At 51.8% G+C, this 25,546-nt stretch overlaps 1 protein-coding gene across 15 annotated transcripts in view; it reads left to right on the top strand.

The window, feature by feature from the left end:
* Positions 1–3,724: 3,724 nt before the first annotated feature.
* The window catches only part of CFAP100 (cilia and flagella associated protein 100), a 54,520-nt gene continuing 32,698 nt past the window's right edge, over positions 3,725–25,546 (top strand). For 13 of the 15 annotated variants that reach the window (XM_060308150.1, XM_060308152.1, XM_060308151.1 and 10 more), the window contains exons 1-4: positions 3,725–3,813; positions 4,652–4,759; positions 12,875–12,952; positions 24,911–25,011. In XM_060308150.1, coding sequence (XP_060164133.1) covers positions 4,711–4,759; positions 12,875–12,952; positions 24,911–25,011 — 228 coding nt within the window. In that variant the 5' untranslated portion in view covers positions 3,725–3,813; positions 4,652–4,710. Of the gene's footprint in view, positions 3,814–4,443; positions 4,540–4,651; positions 4,760–12,874; positions 12,953–24,910; positions 25,012–25,546 lie in introns of those variants that run through there. The other 2 variants (XM_060308153.1, XM_060308157.1) reach the window with 2 other exon arrangements.

Below are 25,546 nucleotides of genomic sequence, written 5' to 3'. Positions count from 1 at the left end.
GTGGGCCATATGGCCCACGAACACCCCGGCTCACCGCGGGGTAGACTTTCTCCGCACCCTGCAACCTCTGAGACTGAAGGAGGAAGAAAAGGAAATCCAGATGCAAGAGGCCTGGGCAGTCAGGCGTCTGACCGCCGTGGCGCCCATCCAGTCCCGAGTGGGGGTCACCGAGAATCCCCCTGTGTTTCTGCTGGCTGCGTGGCTACTCCTTCCTGCTTCCACTGTAAGCCTACAGACACCCCAGGGGTATCAGTGGATGTGTCCCATGTGGTCTGCATCTGTTTACTGCAGGAGCTGTGCCACACCTGGGAGAGGGGTTCTGAGGGTCTAGGAGGCTCCCCGAGGCTGACAAGCACAGGTGGGGCTGGGGAGGGACGCTGCTTGGTTGGGTAACCCACAGAGTCCACCTCCAGCCGCAGGCCCCACGACCTGGCCCTCCGCAGCTGCCCGAGCACCGTCTCTCGCCAGGCAGGTGGGAAGAGGCTTGGGCGGCATTGACGGGCTGGGCTGTGGAGCCACACTGCCTGGGTTTGAATCCCAGTTCTGCCTCTTATGGGCTGTGGTCTTGGGCAAACAGCTTCAAGTCTCTGACCCTCAGCTTCCGCATGGAGATCTCGGCCACTCTGCTGGGATGCCCTGTAGACCTCTGCAGTCAGACTAACCCCTCAGGCCACACTATGATCCAGGCAGACTGGCATTTTTGAGGCCCAACTGGGTGCTGCTTCTGTGCTAACACACAACATCCCTCCAGGTCGTTGTTATTGTTCCCACCTTTTAGGTGGAGACTCTGAGACCCAGAGCACTAGAGTAACCTGCCCAAGGTCACACAGCCAGTGAGGGTCAGAGGTAGGATTTGGACCCAGCCTGGACTGATGCCACAGCCTGTCCCCTTGGCCAGCAAGGTCTCCTGCCCCTGTCAAATAGGTGTGACTCAGAAAACAGAAGCCCTCGGGGGTTTCATAGAGAGGGAATTTAATACAGGGAATTTGTCACACACACGATGGAAGTAACTAGATACCAAAATGGGGATGAATTGTGAGGGAGGGGACAGATGCTCTGGCTCCACCGCGTCTCTCGCCCCCCAGTCTCTCCCCCGCTGGACCCACCCAGGATCCAGAGGAGGCAGGGCTAGGACGTGTTGGCGGATGGACCCGGAGGATGCAGGCCGTGACTGCACAGAGCAACAAAATGCTCTGTTCCAGGGATGCCTCCTAGGAGGCCAGCCCTGAACTGAGTCTTGAGAAATGTAGTGTCAGCGAGCAGGACCCTATAGGGCCTTCCTGGGACAACACCCCCCTCCCCACGTCCTCCACCTGCCTCTTGTCTGTAGAAAAACTTTACCCGAAGAATATATTTAATCAGAGAAATGAGAGAATGCGGAAAGGAAGGAAAACAGTCAAGCAAGACAAAACAATGATGGTTTAGCCATTAAACAGAGTCAAGGACCTTTAGTCCCTCCTCAAGGGCTATAGACACTATTCTGAGCCATGTCCCTTGGGCTGTTTTGCAGATACTGAAGCCCCCACCAGGTGGGAGAAGTTAACTGTCTGCTGCCCACTAGCACGTAGGCCCAGACTAGCTGGAACCAGAAGGTTGATGATGCCGACTCCCGGTTACCTCACCACCAGCCAATCAGAAGGATGTCCACGAGCTGACCACGCCCCCACAGCCCTCTCCTCAGCACGGAACCCCTTCCTCTTTCCCCTATAGAATCTCCGAGCAAAACCTGGGGAGTGGGGAGCTGGTTCTTTGGGACGTGAGTCCACTGTCTCCCCAGGATTGCCGGCCTCCTCAGTAAAGCCACCCTTCCTTTTATGCAACACTTGTCTCTCAGTGTTGGACGCTTGAGCAGCAAGCAGTGAACCTGGGTTTCGTAACACTAGGAGTTTGACAGGAGAATAAAGGTCATTCCAAAGAAAGGGGTGGCTAGAAGCACAGGCACAGAGTCGGTTTTGCAGGAGTGACCTGAGACCTGGCGCCATGGAAACACACCAGCTCCTGTCCTCAGGCTGGACCACCTGTACCTCTGACACCCCTCCTGGGCTGGGGGCCCCATCTTAGGAGTCCCCACTTCCCACCTTAGAAGATCTCTCTCCCGCCTCTCTTGCAGTCAGGGCGGAGGTGGGACCCTTAGGCTCCTGCCTATGAGACATGAAGTGTGGGCAGGTGACCCAGGTTCTGAGGATGAAAATCACACATCAGGACCCCCATCACAGCCAAGGGGTCTCCTCCAGGACACACCTGCAGCCGGCTTTGGGCTCGCTCCTGGTCACACCATCTCTCAGCCTGGCTCCCACGCCCTGCAGATTCGGGGAGCCCCCCTGCCCCTTTCCCCTTTAACCGGCTACTGTTGATTTCTGTTTCTGTTCCCAAGAGCTCTGACTGCCACACCTTCTTCGAGGAAAATAAGCTCACGTGTTGTTAACAAGGGATTGGATTTTCTCCTTTCGGTTGCCTTTTTTTCCAGATTCCTAAAGTCTCGTTAGAACAGGTGTTGCTTGAGATGAACCCTCTCAGAACTCTGTGCTCTCCCATCTCAGTCGCTGGTTCACAGAGCCTGTTGTGGCTTCTAGACCCCAAACTCAGTGCCCAGCTCTCTCTTCCGTGGCTCTGACAGCTAGCAAGGAGGCTGGGCTGCAGAGTCAGGCAGCGGCTGGATCAGTAGATTGTGAGAGTCCCGGGGGTGGGGGAGACACTTGTCTGCTCAGGGCACCCGACACCAGCTGCTGTAACATATACTCCCCCATACGTACACGCGTGTGCACACACACACAAATCCCATGTGTGGCTTAACACAATAGAACTTCCTGCCTTGTACGAAGAACACCGTGGTTACTGCCTGTTGGGTCCCACCCCTCCAGGGGTGATTCAGGGATTCTCGCTCCTTCCACCCGCGGGTTTCCCCCCTCCCACTCGTGGAACTGGTCTCCCCACCCACTAATCCCGCCTTGGGCAGACCCAGGAGCTGCTGGGACTCCCACTGGCACTACAGTACTGGCCTGTCTGCAGACTGTCCAGAGGACCGCAGAGGGCCCCACATGCCCTTGTCAATCTATAGATCCCCGAGATGCGTGGGCAGAAACGGTGGCCACGGTCAAATCTCAAGGAGGGGCCTCCTGCTGTTTTGGGGGGAAAGGGGGCCCTCAGCCGGGAAGGCAGAGGGCAGGCCCTGGTGCCCGTGGCCACAACAGCTGGTGAATCTGGGCGATTTAACCGGGATCCCTCCCTCTTTTTACTGACAGATTTGTCACTCTGCCTTTATTTTATGTCTCATGCACCGTCTGGAGCGGTGGTTCTCCAACCTGAGCCAGCACCGCAGTCACCTCCTGGAGGGCTTGTTACAGCCCAGATCTCCGGGCCCCGCAGCCCCCATAGCTTCTGCTTCGGCCAGGCAGAACATCTGCTTTGCTAACGAGTTCCCAGCATGTGTGATGCTGCCGCCCGATACCACACTTTTAAGAGCCGCCCCTCTAGAAAGTGAGGTCCACTCCGCAGGAAGGACCAGGTATATTTTCGTACCACGAGCAACCTGGTGCCCGGTGAAAAAATGAATCAGAGAATGAAGGAAAATGAGCAGAAGGGGGGCGGAATGGTGAAGACCGAGAAAGGAAAGAAACCTGGGCCGGGCGCTTGCTCTGAGCTGCGCAGCCCCCCTGCGGCTCGTGGGCAGCAGGGCCCCCGGAGCCTTTGTGACGTCACAGCCCCGCCTGCCGGGAGAATGGTTGCCATGGCGACGTAAACCGAAGGCCCGGGCTCGGGGAGACGAGTCCAGGTGCGCAGAGGCTTCGGAGCGAGCGCGGTCGTGCGGATCCCGTGAGTGCGCGCTGGACCCGGGCTGGGGGCGCGCGGGGTCGGGGCGTAGTGTGTGCGGGGCGGGGCCGCACACCTCGGGCGCCCTTCCAAGCCCCCGTTGCAACGCTCTGCCCCTTCCTTGCCCGTACTTTACTGGCCTTATCACATACCCAGCCATCTGGGCACCCTTCTTGCCTCTCGGCCCGGTCACCCTTGCCGTAGGCTCGACGGCCCAGACAGGGGTGTGGGGGGACCCCGTCCTGCCCGAGTACACGGTTCCTTTCGTGGGGGCTGCAGCCGGAATGTGGCTGGAAGGGTGCAAGTTTTGGAGTCGAGGAACCTTGGACTGGAGTCCCAGCCTGGGCCCTTCCTGGCTGTGTGCCTTCGGACAGCTTGCCGCTTTGCCTCCGCCTCTGCAAAATGCAAACTCGTTCAGTACTTAAGAAGCGCCACGGCGGGGCCAGACGCTTGAGAAGGCACGAATCAGTGCCTCACCCCGTCCTCGTGGAGCTTACGTTCTAGGGGCAGACAGGCAATCAACCGATTGTCAAAGTGATAAATCAAGTATTGGTAATCGGTCAAATGGGAGTGGATGGGGTGTTGAGAAGATGCTTCTCCGGAGGGGTGACGCTTGAGCTCAGGTCTGGGTGTGGGGGAGGCCTGATCTGGGAACAGGAAGACTAGGTAGGGCGGCTGGAACCGAGCCGAGGAGGGGAGCGAGGTCGTACGGAACGCCAGGAACTGCAGGTGTGGGCCTCGTGGCGCGCCCTCAGGGAGCGCCGCTGTTCCCAGCCACCCCGCGCGTGGGCCGGGGGCTGGGGGCGGGCCCAGCTGGCTCAGGCCGCGTCTCTCTCCCCAGGTTGGAATCTGCTTTAGCCAATTGCAAGCTTATCGGTGAGCGCTCCCTCCTTCGCCCGGATGTCAAAGGTCCTGCCTCCTCTGGTCTCCAAGGGCATAAGTTTCAACAGTAAGTTCTGGGCTGGGGTGGGCTCTCTCAGCGTCAAAGGCAGCCTTGCGGGTCTGCACAGTGAGGTCTAGATGTAATCAAGGGCCACAGTGATTCTAAATCAGGCCGCGAACCAGAAATCCCAGGTTTGCCAGGTTCCCTAGAAACTGCATGTTTTGCTTCCTAGGGCCACTGTGACAAAGCCCCGCCCCAGGCCGGGCGCTTAAATAACAGAAGTGTGTCTTTTCACAGTTCTGGGGCCCAGAGGTCCACAATCGAGGTGTCGTGGGCAGGGCTGGTTCCTTTCTGCGGCCGCGAGGGGGGGACTCTGTCCTATGCTCTCTCGCAGCTTCTGGGGGTGTGCTGGCGATCTTTGGGGTTCTTGGGCGTGTGGAAGCATCAGCTCAGCGTGTACCTTCGTCTTCACGTGGCGTTCTACGTGTGTGTGCTCCAAATAGCCCCTTTTTCTTGAGGACAGGAGGCATATGGTATTAGGCAACCACGGTAGCCCAGCATGACCTCGTCTTAGTTACATCTGCGGCCACCCTGTTTCTGGACAGGCTCACATTCTGAAGTCCTGGGAGTTAGGATTTCAGATATTCAAAAGCATTCGTTTTGGGGGGGACAGAATGCACCCCAAACAGGCTTTGAGGAAAGCGCCGCCGCGGAGGTGGGGCTCAGCTTCGCGCAGACCCGCCCCCGTGCGAAGCCCCTCCCCCTCTGGAGGCACACGTGCGCGGCCAGGTGCTCCCGCTGCGTGGCGCGTGAGAGGCCGCTGGGGCTGAGGGGGCGGGAGGGGCACAACGTCCGCTGTCTGCACGCTGTGCGTTTCTTCAGCTTTTGGTTTAATTTTCCTGTGGTTCGGATTCAAAAGTGTGTCGATAGCCGCCCTTGTGAAAAGCCCTACCTGCCTCCCAACGTGGCGGCTGCTATGTCTCCGTCTCCCTCCACGCGTGACACCCGCCACGCTCACGCCTTGTGCACGTACAAGCAAATGCGCAGAGGCGGCCTGTCCTTTCTCGCACAAACGGCCACACAGCAGCGACGCTTCCCGGGCCTTGCTTCCCGTTGACCCAGACGTGGTGGAGACAGCTCTTTATGACCACGTCGAGCTCCCTTACACCCTTAGTGCTTGCGGCAAAGAGCGACCCCCGTGTGCAGGTAGCAGAATTCTTTAACCAGTTCGCTGTTGGTGGGCTGCTCTCAGCAGCGGTCGCGCGTTTCCACCGTGTGCTCTGCCTCTCACTTCCTCTGCTCCCTAGTAAATTGAAAAACGAAGGCTGAAATGGGGTTGCCAAAAAGAGAAAAAAAAAGATAGCTCTGCAATGTCGACAGATAACAAATCAACTCTAAATGCGCACCCAAAACAATGCAACACAGGTGCGCTCACGAGACAGTTGAGAGCTTTATAAACGATGCCGATCGACTCTACGGTCCCAGGGGCTGGTTAGATGGAGGGCATCCTGTGGCCCTCAAGATTCTGTGATCATACCCGTGGAGGTGACAAGCAAGCAGGAGGCGTCCCTGAGCTGGGTTGAGGGTCTGTGCATTAGGGAGGAAACCAGGCCAGGCCGGCACGGCCAAGCCGACAGACCCAGGGCATTGGCAGGCTGGGCTGGGCGCGGGAGCTGAGCAAGGCCGGTGAGGGAAGTCGACCTGGGTGAGGGTGTGTCGACTGGGGCTCGAGCCAGGAAGACTGCTGAGCCTGGCATCCTGGGTTCGGCCACAGGGGCTGGCGACCACGGTGGGGGCCAGGAACAGCCTGAGCCCTCTTCGGGGGAGGGGCTTGGGGACACTGAACTCCGAGTCTGGGCCAGGTGCGGACAGGGCGTCTGGACCCCAGCCGCAGACAGAGGCCGCGGGCAGGGGCACTGGCGTCAGACACACCTAGTTGCTCGGGTCGCCTCGGTCAGCCTCAGCTGCCCCATCTGTGGAGGAGGAACAGCCTGTCTTCCCGAGGGCTGCCGTGGGGCGGGAGGGCTGGGCACACGTGCAGCTCTGCCAACCGTAGGCGCATCCCTGTTGCTGGTGCAGTGTCTGCACCGTTGCTGTTAGCGCGCCCACCGCCCGTCCTCCAGGGCCTGGGCTGCGTCTGCATGCGTGGGGCCGGAGTTGGACGAGATGCTGCAGGCTGCAGGATGAGGGGTGGCTGGGGGTGTGGGCAAGGACTTAGCTGGGATGGAACACGGGAGGAGTGGGCTCTGGGTTTGTTCCTCATTTGCACGTGCTTAGTGAGTGCCGGCTGTGCGTGGGCATGGGTCCTAGGCCCTGGGCACTCAGGTGAGTAGCGCTGATGGAGTTGCCCGTCCTGGGACTTAGGTTGGGGCGAGGGACGCAGACGCTGGGAATCGGGCGATCGTTCTGTATCTGCTGCAGCCCAGGGGGCGGGGAGGCCTCTGGGAGGAAGCGACATTTGACACCAGTGGGTCACTGTCCTGCAAAATGAACGCGTGGACGGGTGTCCTAGGCAGTGGGCGAGGCCAGCGGAGGCCCTGACATGGGAATGGGCATGAGGGCTGGCGGAAGAGACAGAAGGCCAGTGTGGACCAGCGTGCAGGGCCTTGTGGGCGTAGGGGGACCGCTGGGCTCCGTGGGGACGACGGAGAGGGTTTGAGCAGGACACAGCCCGGTGTCTGGGTTTTATGACTCTGTGGCTGGGGTGCCATTCCGTCCCCCTTGGGCAGGGGGCCACTGGCCGCGGCTCCCTCGAGACCCTGGGCAAGGCCTGGCCCTGGCACGGAGGGTAGAGGATGCCTGGTGGGACCTTGGCCTGGCAGAGCGGCCAGCAACGCCAGAGTGGGCCCCAGGCTCCCCAGTCGGGACTGGTGGGGGCAGGGCTGCAGGAGCCCAGTGCAGAGCCCCTTCCGGGAGACCTGGCCTGCAGCTGGTCCCGCATCTCTGGGGCTCCTCGCGGGGGCGGGGCCTGGGGGCCACCCCTTGAGCGCCGAGTGTATTTCCCCGTGTGGGTGGGGGGAGGGGGCTGCTGGGAGGGGTCCTCCCTGCTGAGGCCTGGCTGTCGGCCTGCGCGCTCCGCCAGCGCGTGTGCACGTGCCTTCCCCTGCCGCTGCTGACCCTGGGCATGGGGGCCGGGTTCAGTCGTTGACTTTGGCGGTTTAGGAGCCCTGTTTTCTTTTTTTAACATCTTTATTGGGGTATAACTGCTTTACAATGGTGTGTTAGTTTCTGCTTTATAACAAACTGAATCAGTTATACATATACATATGTTCCCATATCTCTTCCCTCTTGCATCTTCCTCCCTCCCACCCTCCCTATCCCACCCCTCCAGGCGGTCACAAAGCACCGAGCTGATCTCCCTGTGCTATGCGGCTGCTTCCCACTAGCTATCTACCTTACGTTTGGTAGTGTATATATGTCCATGCCTCTCTCTCGCTTTGTCACAGCTTACCCTTCCCACTCCCCGTATCCTCAAGTCCATTCTCTAATAGGTCTGTGTCTTTGATCCCATCTTACCCCTAGGTTCTTCATGACACTTTTTTCTTAGATTCCATTATATGTGTTAGCATACGGTATTTGTCTTTCTCTTTCTGACTTACTTCACTCTGTATGACAGACTCTAGGTCCATCCACCTCATTACAAATAGTTCAATTTCGTTTCTTTTTATGGCTGAGTAATATTCCATTGTATATATGTGCCACATCTTCTTTATCCATTCATTCGATGATGGACACTTAGGTTGCTTCCATGTCCTGGCTATTGTAAATAGAGCTGCAATGAACATTTTGGTACATGACTCTTTTTGAATTATGGTTTTCTCAGGGTATGTGCCCAGTAGTGGGATTGCTGGGTCATATGGTAGTTCTATTTGTAGTTTTTAAAGGAACCTCCATACCGTTCACCACAGTGGCTGTACCAATTCACATTCCCACCAGCAGTACAGGAGTGTTCCCTTTTCTCCACACCCTCTCCAGCATTTATTGTTTCTAGATTTTTTGTTGATGGCCATTCTGACCGGTGTGAGATGATATCTCGTTGTAGTTTTGATTTGCATTTCTCTAATGATTAATGATGTTGAGCATTCTTTCATGTGTTTGTTGGCAGTCTGTATATCTTCTTTGGAGAAATGTCTATTTAGGTCTTCTGCCCATTTTTGGATTGGGTTGATTGTTTTTTTGTTATTGAGCTGCATGAGCTGCTTGTAAATCTTGGAGGTTAATCCTCTGTCAGTTGCTTCATTTGCCAATATTTTCTCCCATTCTGAGGGTTGTCTTTTGGTCTTGTTTACGGCTTCCTTTGCCGTGCAAAAGCTTTGAAGTTTCATTAGGTCCCATTTGTTTATTTTTGTTTTTATTTCCATTTCTCTAGGAGGTGGGTCAGAAAGGATCTTGCTGTGATTTATGTCATAGAGTGTTCTGCCTGTGTTTTCCTCTAAGAGTTAGATGGTTCCTGGCCGTACATTTAGGTCTTTAATCCATTTTGAGCTTATTTTTGTGTATGGTGTTAGGGAGTGCTCTAATCTCATACTTTTACGTGTACCTGTCCAGTTTTCCCGGCACCACTCATTGAAGAGGCTGTCCTTTCTCCACTGTACATTCCTGCCTAGGAGCCCTGGTTTTAAGTGACCCAACCTTCATCTGGGGAGCTGCAAGATCGGGCCGGGCATGAGCACAGCTGCTCTGTGCCGGGCTGGGGTGCAGAGGTCGAGGACACGGAGGCGTCGCCCGCTTTCGGAGAGTTTGGGGGGAGGGTGATAGGCAGCTGTCCTCTCTGTGCTCGTCCCGTTCGCGCCACTGGCCGCCTGTGCTGCTGGGACAGACCTGCAGGGTCCCCTGCCCAGAAGGCCCTCCCCCTGAGGCTCCGTCCCCCTCACTCCCTTCAGGAGTTTATTCAGCGTGAGGCCCCGCAGTGAGCCCCGCGTGCAGTTCAGCCACGGGGCGGCCGCACCTTCCCCGCGCTCCTCCTCGCTGTGCCCGGCTTTGTTCCCTCCTTAGCACGTCCCCGACCTGCCTGGCCTTTCCCTACTTACCTTGTTTCTCTCTCTCCCCAGTAGAGTGTCGGCTCCGTGAGGGCAGGGGCTGCTCTGTACCTCTTACGCTGCTGCGTCTCCGGAACCCGGCACCTAAAAAGCCTTCAGTACAATTCCGTTAGGCTGCAAGGTTTCCCCAAAGACCAGGCGCTTTCATCAGTGCCTTTCAACACCGTGCTGAGGTTCACCAGGGCATTCAGACAAGGAAGGGAAGTAAAAGGGCTTCAGATGGGGACGGAAGAGGGGAGACTCTGTTCACAGATCCTATATGTAGAGAATGCCCGGGAATCCCCAAGAAAGCTACCTGTGCTAATACATGAATTTAGCAACATTGCAGGGTACAAGGTCAGCACTCGGGAATTAGTTGTGTTTCTATACACCAGCAGTGTACCATCCGACATGGAAATTAAGGGGCAGTTCCGTCCACACTGGCGTCTAGAAGAACAAAATATCTGTGAATGGGGTGACGTCACGGGAGGCGACCCAGCAGGAAGACCTGGGAGTCACGCTCTCCACACAAACGAGCATTGAGCAGGCAGGAACTGTCAGAACCCCGGACGAGCTCCGCGGCTTCCAGGAGAGAACTAAATGGAGAGGCTGGGAGATCCTGGTGACCTTTGGCATTTGGTGGAGGGGCTGCCGGTCCCCAGTCTCCGGTCCCGGAGCAGTGGGGAGGGTGGCCTGAGTTCCCGCCGTGGCTTGTGGGTGCCAGGGTGGGCAGCAAGGACCTCGTCGTCCCAGATGGGGGCTGTGTGTTTCATTGCTGAGGGGCCGCGCAGAGGCTGGTCATTATTTCAGCCCCACAGCTGCCATAACTTCCCAGCCATGTCTGTCGGAGGATTTAGGAACGGGGCCCCTTCCCCGGCTTTGGGAGCCAGACACTTAAGGAAAGCTTTGATGAGAGGTTAATATCCGAAATACACGGAGAGCCCTGAAACTCAACAACGAGTAAAAACAGACAACCCAGTTAGAGAGTGGGCAAAGAGCTTAATAGACGCTTCTCCACAGAAGAGGCGCAGGTGGCCAACGAGCACACAGCAGGCAGAGACACGTCGCTGGCAGGGGCTCCCCGCTCCCTTCCTCTTGGGCTGTGGGCGTGGCTGCTTTGGCGCTCCCCGTGCCCCACTGAGCCCAGGCTGGCAGGGGAGCTGGTGGCGGGTGTACAGTTGCCTGCAGGGGAAGGGTGGGCATCCCAGGAGCTAAAGGCTTGTGACTTTCCTGTACCCGAGGGCTGTGAGGGAACACTCACACCCCTGCACGTTCTCCTTCGTTTGTGCCAGTTCCTCAACTGCTTCCACTGGGTACCAGGACGGCTGTGGGCCGAACCAGCCTCGTGAGGTTGGGATTCAGGGGTGGAAGGCAGAAGGAAGCAACAGGTGACTCGGGTGATTTCAGAGAGGAAGACAGGAGCTGGGAGAGAAGGAAATTCACACTGTCCGGTGTGGCGGGAGTCGGGGAGGCCCTCTGTGCAAAGGCCCTGGGGGCAGGAACCATTCGTCCTGTGTGAGGGGCCCAGGGAGGCTGGGTGGCTGAAGTGCGGGGGGCAGGGGACGAGGCAGAGCGGCTCAGTGAGCACCCCCCGGGGCTTGATCTGGGCAGCCGCCCTCCACGTGCACATCCATTTAACCGTCCACATCCACCCCCTGTGCCCACGGAATGACACACCAGCATCCACCACACCTCCTCTACTGAGGGCTAATTCCCTTCCCAGTGTTCGCTTTTTCCTCCGGCGCGGCAGTTGACACCTGTGCGTGATTCCCACGTGTCTCTGGGATAAACTAGAAGGGGGATGGCGGGTCAGAGGGCCAGGCACAGGACCCAGGCTGGCCGCTCGGAACAGCACCCAGGAAGCAGAGCTCAGGGCGGCGCTGGGGGTGGCAGGAGGACGCCTGGAACGCACCCCTCGTTCTCTGGTTCTGCCAGAGGGGAGAGTGGAGCTGGGGGCCACCGGGCAGCACCCGCTATCTCGAGGGTCTCGCCCTGATCCCTGCGGAGCCCCAGCCCAAGGATGGGGAGGGCCTGACCCCATTCACAGCCCCGTCGGGAAGCACAGATCCACGCCTTTCTCTCGTGGCACCGGGGCCACGGGCGTTTCCAGAGGGCAGCACTGCCCAGGGGGTCGGGGCCGGCAGGCGTCGGGCCTGTGACGTCCCCGCTCGGCCTCGGGTGACACCCAACTCTCGCGTCTTGTCTCCTCGGTTCCTGAGGAGCAGCACCGGTCTCCCGAGCTTTGTGGGGACTGGACGTGGCGACCGGTCTGGGGCTGAGCCTGGGGAGGCGCCGGGCGGTGTGAGCTGCCGTCGTCCCACGGGAGAGAGGGCGGCCGGATGCCGGGAAGAAGCCGGGCGGGGGCAGGACGTGGGAAGGGCGGGCGTGTGGGCGCGGGCCCCGGTGGCGGGAAAGGCACGTCGAGGATGAGCGCTGGGCCTCGGGGGTCAAGCAGGGCCTGGGGGGCAGCGGAGGCTGGTGAGGGGCAGGTGCTGAGGGGAGTAGGAGGGGGCCCGGGGGCACGTCTGGGGGAAGCTTGGGGCACCGCTTTTGCTGAGATGCAGGCATCTGCAGGACCTTCTGGGGATGCCTGGCGAGCAGAGGAGCTCTGGGGGATTCAGTGCTGATGTGGGAGCGTCATCCCAACAGACCAGCAGGTCCCTCTCCCCCTCGTCATCCCCTTGGCTCCAGCAGTCCCTTTGCTGCCTGCCTGCCGCTGGTGCTGTGGGGTCAGCGGACAAGAGAGCAGTGGGCAGGGGGTCTCCGCGTCTTCCGCTGCAGCCCTCGGAAGCCCTGGGAGGCTTGCGGCCCAAGGGCTGGCTGGGTGGGCATCAAAGGCTTACGGGCCGTGGCCTCCATGAAAAACAGTCCCGCTCTGCCCTTAGGAGCAAAGAGAGGGGTGCCGAAAGGGCCGCACAAGACGCCTTCTGTGCGCCAGGCACGTGTGCTAGGAATTTTTGTGGCCATTCTCTTGCACAATTCTCACAGCCTCCTGGCAAAGTCAGCATAATCCTCTCCAATGTGGAAACTGAGGGTCAGCTGGTAGGGGAGACCGTGGGACTGGAGTCCTAGTATCTGGGGTCTCCCCAGCCTCACACTGTGTTCACAGCTGTACCAAGCCAATGAGTCATTTGCTGTGGCCCTTACTTTTGTGTCTCCCCAGAGAAGAGCCCGGAATCCGTGGACAATAGTTCTTCTTCAGTCATTGAAGAAAAAAAGAAACATGGGGAAAAAACCAAAGGTAATTCTGCAGCTGGGAGTTGAGGTCCCAGTTGGTGGGAGGCAGACTCTCTCCCTCAGCACCCAGATGCCTTCAGACCTAGTTTTCAGTGTGACAGACAGAGAGAAATGCTTCTGTTTCCATTCGGAATTGGGTTACTGAAACGTGAAATGATAGGAACATAAACCACAAAGTAGGGTTTATTTTTCCTCCTGTAATGAGAAACGTGGGAGGCAGACCAGGGCTCCATGGAGCTCCACCAACGGCAGTTCTACAAAATCTTCCAGGTCACCAGGTCCCAAGTCTTTCTGATCCACCATCTTTATTTTCAGGCCTTTCAACCACAAGGTTGTCACATGGTCACAAAATGGCTGTGGCAGCTCCAGCCATCATATCTGATTCCAGGCAGGGAGAAGGAGCAAAGGGAAGGGCAAAATTGCCCACCTGCTAACTCAGATCTTGGAAGACCTCTTCCCCAGAAGCCCCACCCAGCAGTTTCTGCCTACACTCCATTGGTTATGGGCCCATCAGTATCTGCAAGGGAGTCTCAGAAGTGTAGCTTTTCAATGAGGCACGTGATTGCCACCTGTTAGGAGAAGGAAGAGGAGGCAGCTGGCTGCATGTGCCTCATCCTCTGAGCCCCTGCTGTGTCCTCCACGCCTTGGCTTCCTGGACTCCCTCCTGGTTCCTTTGCTGTCCCCACCCCCAACCCGGCCTTACAGGCCAGTCTGATCCTTCTGCAGAGATGTGCAGATGTGAGCATTTTCCCCGAGCCTGCCCTTCCCAGGCTGAGCTCCCACCCTGGGGCCAAGCTTCCCAGTCCACCCTGCCCCAACCCCAATTCCTCTTCGTTTCAGTTACCAAAATCCAAACCTGCCCAGAAGTAGAGACTGAAGTCCATGAACTTGTGTGCTCATTGCCAGGTTGGAGGCAGACAAGGTTTTGCCACATTTGCTTCATCTGTCCTTTTTCTCTGTTTTTTTTGTCTTTGCCAGAATATTTTACTTTTTTTTAATTTATTTTTTTATTGAAGTATGGTTGATTTACAGTGTTGTGTTAATTCCTGCTGTGCAGCAAAGGACCCAGTTATACACATATATACATTCTTTTTTATATTCTTTTCCACTGTGGCTTATCCCAGGATATGGAATACAGTTCCCTGTGCTATACAGTAGGACCTTTGGTTTATCCATTCTATATGTAATAGTTTGCATCTACTAAGCCCAAACTCCCAGTCCGTCCCTCCCCCATACTCCCTCCCCCTTGGCAACCACAAGTCTGTTCTCTATGTCTGTGAGTCTGTTTCGGTTTCATAGAGAGGTTCATTTGTGTCATATTTTAGATTCCACATATAAGTGATATCATATGGTATTTGCCTTTCTCTTTCTGACTTCACTTACGTGACAATCTCTAGATGCATCCACGTTGCTGCAGATTTTGCCACAATATTTTAAAGTAAATTCCAGATACGTCATTTCATCCCTACAGTGTGCCTTTTTCAAATGTAGGGATCTTTTCTTACAAGCCCGTAAGCAGTTAACCAGGCCATCGTCAGATTTACCCAATTGTCTCAAAAACGTCTTCCCATAGAACACTTACTCCAATCGGGAGTCAGATGAGACCTGAGCATCTTCGGTCTCTTTGAATCAAGCTGAGCCCCTTTCCACGTCTTTTCATCTTCTGTGCTTGTAGAGAAATGGCGTTAATTATCCTATAGAACGTCCCCGAGACAAACGTGTCTGTTCGCTTCCTGATGGTGTCACTGAAGCTGTTTCTCTGGGCCCCCCATTTCCTTTGGCTGGACATTAACCCAGGATGATTGATAGGATCCGTGTTCCCCTGTGTCTGCAGACTCCTTCCTGGGTGGGCTCTGTGCTTTCAGCTGTCTCGTGGTGGACCACCCAGTGACCTGCGGGTTCAGGTGTGACAGCCTGACCCTGCATCGCACATCCCACCAGCCATCCACCTGACAGTTTCTTCTACCTGTGATGTTTGCACTGAACTGAACGTTACGTTAAGGGTCAGGGGTGCACACTGTGGTCTGTCTGTGTTTCTTCACTGAGGTATCATTCATTACAGTGAAATGCACAAATCTCAAGGCTACAGTTTGATAAGTTTTGATAAATGTGTACAATTTTGTGTCCAGCCTCCACCCCATATTCACCATCTAGAACTTTTCCGTCCATTCCCCCAAGGACAGCCCATGTTCTGCTCTCACCATGGAATCCTCTTATCTGCTCCTGACCCTTGTGCAAGTGAAATCACACCCTGTGCTCTTTTGCCTCCGGCTTCTGTCTCAGCATCACATCGGACATGCACGTAGCAGGAGTCCTTCGCTGTTGTGGTGCGTATTCTGCTGTGTACATACGCCGACAATGTGTGTATTCTTCTACAGGTGAACATTTAGGTTGCTTCCAGTTATTAGCTACTCCAAATAATACTGCTGCGAACATTCAGTTTTTTAAAAATTTTTTACTGGAGTATAGTTGATTTACAATTGTTGTGTTAGTTTTAGGTGTACAGAAAAGTGAATCAGTTATACATAAACATACATCCACTCTTTTAGATTCTTTTCCCATACAGGCCATTACAGAGTATTGAGTATACTTCCCTGCGCTATACAGTAGGTCCTTATTAGTTATGTATTTTATATGTAGTAGTGTGTATACGTGAATCCCAATCTCCCAATGTATCCCTCCCCCCACCTTACCCACTGGTAGCCATATGTTTTGTTTTCTGCATCTGTAGCTCTATTTCTGTTTTGTAGATAAGTTCATTTGTACCCTTTTTTTAGATTCCACATATAAGCAATATATATTTGCCTTTTTCTTTCTGACTTACTTCACTCAGTATGACAATCTCTAGTTGCATCCATGTTGCTGCAAATGGCATTATTTCATTCCTTCTTATGGTTGAGTAATATTCCATTGTATATATGTACCACATCTTCTTTACCCGTTCCTCTGTTAATGGACATTTAGGTTGTTTCCATGTCCTGGGTATTGTAAATAGTGCTGCAATGAACATTGGAGTGCACATATCTTTTAGAATTATGGTTTTCTCTGGATATATGCCCAGGCATGGGATTGCCTGGGATTGTTTTTTAAGGAACCTCCATGCTGTTCTCCATAGTGGCTGCACCAATTTATTGATACGTTCCCACCGACAGTGTAGGAGGGTTCTGTTTTCTCCACACCCGCTCCAGCGTTTATTGTTTGTAGAGTTTTTGATGATGCCCATTCTGACCAGTGTGAGGCGATACCTCATTGTAGTTTTGATTTGCATTTCTCTAATGATTAGTGATGTTGAGCATCTTTTCATGTGCTTGTTGGCCATCTGTGTGTCTTCTTTGGAGAAATGTGTATTTAGATCTTCCGTCCATTTTTTTGATTGGGTTTTTTTTTTTGATATTGTGCTGCATGAGCTGTTTGTATATTTTAGAGATTAATCCCTTGTCGGTTGCTTCATTTGCAAATATTTTCTCCCGTTCTGAGGGTTGTCTTTTCGTTTTGTTTATGGTTTCCTTTGCTGTGCAGAAGCTTTTAATTAGGTCCCATTAATTTATTTTTGTTTTAATTTTTATTACTCTAGGAGGTGGATCGAAAAAGATATTGCTGTCATTTATGTCAAAGAGTGTTCTGCCTGTGTTTTCCTCTAAGAGTTTATAGTATCTGGCCTTACCTTTAGGTCTTTAATCCATTTTGAGTTTATTTTTGTGTATGGTGTTGGGGAGTGTTCTAATTTCATTCTTTTACATGCAGCTGTCCAGTTTTCCCAGCACCACTTATTGAAGAGGCTGTCTTTTCTCTATTGTATATTCTTGCCTCCTCTGTCATAGTTTAGGTGACCATATGTGTGTGGGTTTATCTCTGGGCTTTCTATCCTGTTCCAATGATCTATAATTCTGTTTTTGTGCCAGTACCATACGGTTTTCATGAATGTAGCTTTGTAGTATATTCCAAATTTAGGGAGCCTGCTTCCTCCAGCTCCATTTTTCTTTCTCAAAATTGCTTTGGATATTCGTGGTCTTTTGTGTTTCCATACGAATTATAAAATTTTTTGTTCTAATTCTGTGAAAAACGCTATTAGTAATTTGATAGGGATTGCATCGAATCTGTAGATTGCTTTGGGTAGTAGAGTCATTTTCGCAGTATTGATTCTTCCAATCCCAGAACATGGTATAGCTTTCCATCTGTTTGTGTAATCTTTTATTTCTTTCATCAGTATCTTATAGTTTTCTGAGTACAGGTCTTTTGCCTCTGTAGGTAGGTTTATTCGTAGGTATTTTATTCTTTTTGATGTGATGGTAAATGGGACTGTTTTCTTGATTTCTCTTCTGATCTTTCGTTGTTAGTGTATAGGAATGCAAGAGATTTCTGTGTGTTAATTTTGTATCCTGAAACTTTACCAAATTCATTGATGAGCTCCACTATTTTTCTGGTAGCATCTTTAGGATTTTCTATGTATACCATCATGTCATCTGCAAACAGTGACAGTTTTACTCCTTCTTTTCCAATTTGGATTCCTTTTATTTCTTTTTCTTCTCTGATTGCCATGGCTAGGCCTTCCAAAACTATGTTGAATAATAGTGGCGAGAGTGGACATCCTTGTCTTGTTCCTGATCTTAGAGGAAGTACTTTCAGTTTTTCACCATCGAGTATGATGTTATCTGTGGGTTTGTCATATATGGCCTTTATTATGTTGAGGTAGGTTCCCTGTATTTGCACTCTCTGTAGAGTTTTTATCGTAAATTGGTGTTGAATTTTGTCAAAAGCTTTTTCTACATCTATTGAGATGATCATATGATTTTTATTCTTCAATTTGTTAACATGGTGTATCACACTGATTGATTTGCATATATTGAAAAAATCCTTGCATCTCTGGGATAAATCCCACTTGATCATGGTGTATGATCCTTTTAAAGTGTTGTTGGATTCAGTTTGCTAGTATTTGGTTGAGGATTTTTGTGTCATGTTCATCAGTGATATTCGTCTGTAATTTTCTTTTCTTGTGATATCTTTGTCTGGTTTTGGTATCAGGGTGATGGTGGCCTCGTGGAATGATCTTGGGAGTGTTCCTTCCTCTGCAATTTTTTGAAAGCGTTTCAGAAGGATAGGTGTTAACTTTTCTCTAGATGTTTGATAGAATTCTCCTGTGAAGACATCTGGTCCTGGACTTCGTTTTTTGGAAGATTTTATATCACAATTTCAATTTCATTACTTGTGATTGGCCTGTTCATATTTTTGATTTCTTCCTCGTGCAGTCTTGGAAGGTTGTACCTTTCTAAGAATTTGTCCGTTTCTTCCAGCTTGTCCATTTTATTGGCATAGAGTTGCTTGTAGTAGTTTTTTATGACCCTTTGTATTTCTGTGGCGTCCATTGTAACGTCTCCTTTTTCATTGCTAATTTCGTTGATTTGAGTCTTCTCCCTTTTTTTTCTTGATGAGTCTGGCTAAAGTTTTATCAATTTTGTAAATCTTCTCAAAGAACCAGCTTTTAGTTTCATTGATTGTTGCTATTGTTTTCTTTGTCTCTATTTCATTTATGTTTGTTCTGATCTTTATGATTTCTTTCCTTCTAGTAACTTTGGGTTTTGTTTGGTCTTCTTTCTCTAGTTGCTTTAGGTGTAAGTTTAGGTTGTTTGTTTGAGATTTTTCTTGTTTTCTTAAGGTAAGATTGTATTGCTGTAATACTTCCCTTTAGATCCTGCTTTTGCTGCATCCCATATGTTTCGGATTGTTGTGTTTTCTTTGTCATTTGTCTCTAGGTATTTTTAAATCTCCTCTTTGATTTCTTTAGTGATCCATTGGTTATTTAGTAACATATTGTTTAGCCTCCAGGTGTTTGTGTTTTTTACAATTTTTTTTTCTGTAATTGATTTCTAATCTCACAATGTTGTGGTCAGAAAAGAGGCTTGATATGATTTCAGTTTTCTTAAATTTACCGAGGTTTGATTTGTGACCCAAGATGTGATCTATCCTGGAGAATGTTCTGTGTGCACTTGAGAAGAAAGTGTAATCTGCTGCTTTTGGATGGAATGTCCTGGAAATATCAGTTAAGTGTATCTGGTCTAATGTGTCATTTAAGGCTTGTGTTTCCTTATTAATTTTCTGTCCAGCTGATCTGTCCATTGGTGTAAGTGGGGTGTTAAAGTCACACTATTATTGTGTTACTGTCGATTTCCCCTTTTATGGCTGTTAGCATTTGCCTTACATATTGAGGTGCTCCTATGCTGGGTGCATATATGTTTACAGTTTTTATGTCTTCTTCTTGGATTGATCCCTTGATCATTATGTAGTGTCCTTCCTCGTCTCTTATCACAGTCTTTATTTTAAAGTCTATTTTATCTGATATGATTATTGCTACTCCAGCTTTCTTTTGATTCCCATTTGCATGGAATATCTTTTTCCATCCCCTCACTTTCAGTCTCTGTGTGTCTCTCCAGATCTGAAGTGGGTCTCTTGTAGACAGCATTTATACGGGTCTTGTTTTTGTATCCATTCAGCGAGCCTGTGTCTTTCGGTTGGAGCATTTAATCCATTTACATTGAAGGTAATTATCGATACGTATGTTCCTATTGCCATGTTCTTAATTGTTTTGGGTTTGTTTTTGTAGGTCTTTTTTCTTCCCTTCCTCTTTTGTTCTCTTGTGGTTTGATGACCATCTTTAGTGTTGTGTTTGGGTTGCTTTTTCTTTCTTTTTTTAAAAAATAAATTCATTTATTTATTTATATTTGGCTGCATCGGGTCTTCGTTGCTGCACGTGGGGGTTTCTCTAGTTGCGGCGAGCAGGGGCTACTCATTGCGGTGGCTTCTCTTGTGGAGCATGGACCCTAGGCGTGTAGGCTTCAGTAGTTGCAGCACGTGCTCAGTAGTTGTGGCACACAGGCTCTAGAGTGCAGGCTCGGTAGTTGTGGTGCACGGGCTTAGTTGCTCCACGGCATGTGTGATCTTCCTGGACCAGGGATCAAACCCATGTTCCCTGCATTGGCAGGCGGATTCTTAACCACTGTGCCACCAGGGAAGTCCCTGCTTTTCCTTTTTTTGTGTGTATCTATTGTAGTTTTTTGGCTTGCATTTCCCATGAGCAGTGTATTATATACAAGGTTGTTTTAAGTTGCTGGTCTCTTAATTTCAAATGCAATTCCCATTTCCTGCATTTGTGCTCTCCTCTCTCATGGTTGCTGGTTTTGATATCATACTTGTGTATGGATGATTTCCTGCCTTTACTGTATGTTTGCCTTTACCAGTGAGCTTTCCCATTTGTTCTTTTCTTGTTTCTACTTGTGGCCTCTTTTTTTTTTTTCCCCTCCTGCCTAGAGAAGTTCCTTTAGCATTTGTTGTAAAGCTGGTTTGGTGTGCTGAATTCTCTTAGCTTTTGCTTGTCTGTGAAGCTTTTGATTTCTCTGTTGAATCTGAATGAGCGCCTTGCTGGGTAGAGTAATCTTGGTTGTAAGTTTTTTCCCTTTCATCACTTTAAATATATCCTGCCACTCCCTCCTGGCCTGCAGAGTTTACGCTGAAAAATCAGCTGATAACCTTATGGGGATTCTCTTGTATGTTATTTGTTGCTTTTCCCGTGTTGCTTTTAATACTTTTCTTGGTATTTAATTTTTATTAGTTTGATTAATATGTATCTTGGCTTGTTCCTCCTTGGGTTTATCCTGTATGGGACTCTATGCTTCCTGGACTTGGGTGACTATTTCCTTTCCCATGTTAGGGAAGTTTTTGACTGTAATCTCTTCAAGTATTTTCTCGGGCCCTTTCTCTTTTCTTCTTCTTCTGGGACCACTATAATTCGAATGTTGGTGCATTTAATGTTGTCCCAGAGGTCTCTGAGACTGTCCTCATTTCTTTTCTTTCTTTTTTTTAAAATGTATTATTTATTTATTTATTTATTTTTGGCTGCATTGGGTCTTTGTTGCTGGGCATGGGCTTTCTCTAGTTGTGGCGAGCGGGGGCTACACTTCGTTGTGGTGCATGGGCTTCTCACTGGGGTGGCTTCTCTTGTTGCAGAGCACAGGCTCTAGGCGTGCAGGCTTCAGTAGTTGTGGCACGCGGGCTCTAGGCGTGCAGGCTTCAGTAGTTGTGGCATGCGGGCTCTAGAGTACAGGCTCAGTAGTGTGGCACACGGGCTTAGTTGCTCCGCGGCATGTGGGATCTTCCTGGACCAGGACTCGAACCCGTGTCCCCTGCATTGGCAGGTGGATTCTCAACCACTGTGCCACCAGGGAGGCCCCGTAGATGTATTCTTGATGCGTTTCTGGGGAGAGGTGAACTCCACATTGTCCTACCCCTCTGCCATCTCGAGGGCCCCCCGCTGTGAACATTCTTGTGTGTGCCATTCTGGGGCTGTTTCCCCTGGGTGTGTAGGGAGGAGTGGAATTGCTGGCTGGATGCTAAACTTTCGTAGTTGCTGCTGAACAGTCTTCCAGAGTGACTGTAGCAGTTCACAGCCCACCCACAGGTGTGAGGGTTCCAGTTGCTCCACACCTCTCCAACACCAGGCACACATACTTCCTTTCTGTATTACCTGATCCTTTGGGTGTGCATTAGTATCTCACATTCCCTGTGACCAGCGAGGGGAATTACTTATGTTTATGGGGCATTGATGACTCTGTGCTGTGAAGCACCTGTTCCTCCTGTTTCGGCCCACTTTTCTATGGGGTTGTCTGTCTCCTTATTTTAATGATTCCTAGGAGCTCTTTACATATTCTGATTACAAATCATTCGCCAGTTCTGAGTATTGCAGATACCTCCCCCTGCTGTGTGGGTTGCCTTCCCTCTCTTGGTGGTGCCTTTTAATAAACAAAAGTTTCTACTTTTGTAGTTCAATTTACCGATCACTTCCTTATGGTTAGTACTTTTCAAGCCCTGTTTTAAAACTCTTTGCTGACCCCCAGGGTCATGAAGACATAGGTTTATTGTATCTTCTCTGCATTCTTGTTTCATTTCACAAGAAGATCTGCAAACCATCTCTAATTGATCGAACTGTGTCCATTTTGTTTGTAGGTGTTTTGGATTTTCTACCCTACTCCATCACCTTTCTTTCCAATCCTTACACCTTTTATTCGTTTTCTCGCCTGTGGCATCCTGAGGACCCTCATTACAACACTGCTAAGATAGGCATCCGTGCCTTGTTTCCAATGTTGGGGGGAAGTATTTTACCTAGCGGTTTCTTGTGGCTACACGGATCGGTTTCCCATTGCTGCTGTAACAAATTACCACAGACTCCGTGGTTTAAAACACACACGTTTATTAGGGTTCTAGAAATCAGAAGTCCAAAATGAATGTTACAGGGCTGGAATCAAGGCGCCTCCAGAGCTGGCTCCTTCTGGGGCTCCAGGGGAGAATCTGTTTCCCGCCTTCTCCAGCTTCTAGAGGCGCCTGCGCTCCTCCACCCCCGAGAGCAGCCTCTTCCCGTCTCCGCGGCGTCTCCCCAGCTCTGCTTCTGCTGCCACTCTGCCTGCTGCTGTTCCAGACCTCCGTCCTGTAGGGCCCCTTGTGATTACATTGGGCCCATGTGGATAATCCAGGACCATCTTCCTGTCTCAAGGTCTGTGATCACATGTGCAAACCCCCTTTCTATATAAGGGAACACAGTCACAGGCTGCGGACTAGGGCACGGACGTCTTTGGGGACCATGAGTCAGCTCACCATTCTTCCTTTGATCAGATCAGGGGTGTCTGCTTCTGTTCCTAGGTTGCTAAGACTTTTATTCAAAGTAAGTTTTGAATCTTAAAAAACACTTTTCCTGCCATCTATTGAAATGATCATATAATTTTCTTCCTCATTCTGTTAATGGGGTGTAGTACGTTGCTTGATGTGTAAATGTTAAACCGACTGAGTTTCTGGAACAGTCTGCCTGGAATGATCACCATTCTGGGTTTGGGGCTCGTCTTCACATCACCCATTGATTCCCTTCGCGTTAGTGCTAAACGTTCCCTCTTCCCCGAATGCAGTTGCAGTTTCTGCTTCGGAAGCTGGTCTCGGAGTAGCTACTTACGGCTGCGTGGCCTTGGGGAGCTTCTAACCTCTCGGTGCCTCTGTTTCCTCACAGGGGTCGCAGTGTTTCCCACCTCATTGGGTCGTTACGAACATTAGTCCTTGCTAACTACTGCAGTTAACCTCTTCCACAGAGGCGGGCTGCGCTGCCAGAAAGCAGGGTGGAACTGACACAGCCCCTGCTGACTCCCTCCCGTGGGCTGGGGCCAGGAGCAGATAAGTTTTCTCTATTCTTCTCAGCCTGAGCACAACTCAGTTTTTAAAACTCTTTTCTGATAGGAGCTAATTCTTACAGAAAAGCTGAAAAAACATTTTGTAGCGTGCCCGTATTTAGGCTTCTCTGACCCCTCCTCATGAGGGATGCACGTCCTGGGTACGTCCGGGGTCAGCATGCAGACTCCTCTCACCCGGGCTGGTGTGGAGGCTGCCAGGCTTCTCCACCGCAAGCTCGTTGCGCTGTGGGAACTGACACACGTCTTGTGTGGAGGTGCTTGGAGACTCTCAGGGCATAACTTCATGTCCCTTTAACGGCATCCTCTTTCTGGGGGTGAGGGCGTAAAATGGGACCGACCTCCAGGAAGGCAGGTCGACCTAAGTCTCTGAAGCCTGGAAACTGCTCACAGCCCTCTAGCCTCCCTTCGGAAAGTCACTCCGAGGGCCAGTCAGCGATGGCGCAGTGGAGGACTCAGGATGTCCAGGGCGGTGCCGTGGGGCCCGCATTTGCCATGTGAGTGTGCCGCGTGAAGCAGTGAGTTACGGTAGCCCTTATTATTTCCTTATGCTGTCCACAAAGAGTTAGTAACTTTAAAGTGTTTCGGTTTTTTTTTTAAGGAAGATATAGAATTATCAAAAATGTGTATTGAAAAGTATTAGGAAAAAAATACCCCCAGAAATGTTATCAGCAGTTGTTTAAAATGGAGGAGTTCTTTTTTATATATGATATTTTCTTTTACTTTCGAATTTTTTTTTTTTTTTTTTGCGGTACGCGGGCCTCTCACTGTTGTGGCCTCTCCCGTGGCGGAGCACAGGCTCCGGACGCGCAGGCTCAGTGGCCATGGCTCACGGGCCCAGCCGCTCCACGGCATGTGGGATCTTCCCGGACCGGGGCATGAACCTGTGTCCCCTGCATCGGCAGGCGGACTCCCAACCACTGCGCCACCAGGGAAGCCCGAGGTTTCCTTTTTTTTAACAATGAACCCTGTTTCTTCTAAATCAAGGGTAGTGGGGGAGGAAGCAACATAGTTTTACGCCCTTAGTTTGGTGCCCTGGGTTCCATCTTCTCTGACACCGGGAGCTGTGCTGCGGGAATCTCCCCCTTACTACCGGGTCCCAACCTCTCTGACACCGGGAGCTGTGCTGCGGGAATCTCCCCCGGTGAGCTGTGCTGTGGGAATCTCCCCCTTACTACTGGAGGGAGGCAGCAGGATTGGAATCCGTGGCAGCCCTCACGTCCCAGATTCCTGCCCTGCCCTCCCAGACTTCAGGCACTCTGCCCTCACCAGCTCCCAGTCTCAGCCTTCCCCTGGGAGGCTCAGGGAGACCCCTGCAAGGACAAAGCGCAGGGCTCCCCCTGCCCCCTGCAGGCAGGTGCCTCAGCTCCAGGGTCAGCTGCTTCCGTCACTTACAAAGGGCAGGTGGAGCTTCTCTCCCCTATGGACTGGGGGTTCCCGAGACTTTAAGCGAGAGAGGACAGAGGGCCAGGAACATAGCACAGGTCTGAGACACAGGAAGGTCTGTGTTCACAAGGTCTCTTTCAGATGGCAGGGACAGAAGCCCGAGTCCAAACAGGTTAAACCAGAGCTGGAAGGTCCAGGGGTGGACTTCAGGCACAGCTGGATCTAAGAGAACATTCGCTGCTCGCTTGTGCTTTCGTGGAACTCCCTTGCTGGGCTGGGAGGGTGCCGGGACCCCAGAGGCCCAGATCACCGGCTGGAAGAGCTGGCTTGTTTCTCCAGCGAGGCATCTCCCTCCCCAGGGTCTGCGATTGTTCCTGACCAGTCAGCTAATCCTTTCCATGTGTCTGGGGACCTGGATTTCTTCTTGCTCAGACACCAGGAGCGGAATAAGTCTCTATCAGTGAGTATCTGTCGAGGAGTAGCCTGCCCGCAGCTCCTTCCTCCCTCACACGGCAGCAGCCACACTGCCCTTTGCTCAGGTCACTCTCTCACTCTGGAATAGTCAATGGCTCACCACTTGCGATGAAAACCACTCGCAACTGCCTGGCCCCAGGTCTCTTGTCCCACTGTCTTACCAGCTTCATCACCACTGTTCCTGGGCTGTTGTCAGGGTGGGGGAGTTTCTGTGGCTACAGCCTCAGCCAACATGCCTTAACTTCTGCTGTCCCCTGCATGAGGCGCTGTCCCCTCCTGAGACTCTCCCTGACCTTCAAGGCCCTAGGAACCCTCCCGCATGCTCTAACCTTGCACAGTCCCCCTCACTGGGATTCTGGGAGGCCAGACACACACACACACACACACGCACACGCCCCAGGCCGTGTTTCTGGGACACACTCTCACACGCACAGGCAAGGCCTGCGTCCCGGGCTCCCTCATGGGCTGACTGTGTCCACCCCGACTCAGGGCTCAGCATGTGAGATTCCTTAGAGCAGTGG

The sequence above is a fragment of the Globicephala melas genome, chromosome 11 (genome assembly GCF_963455315.2).
Source record: "Globicephala melas chromosome 11, mGloMel1.2, whole genome shotgun sequence".
NCBI lineage: Eukaryota > Metazoa > Chordata > Mammalia > Artiodactyla > Delphinidae > Globicephala > Globicephala melas.
This window is presented reverse-complemented; position numbering and strand designations above follow the sequence as displayed.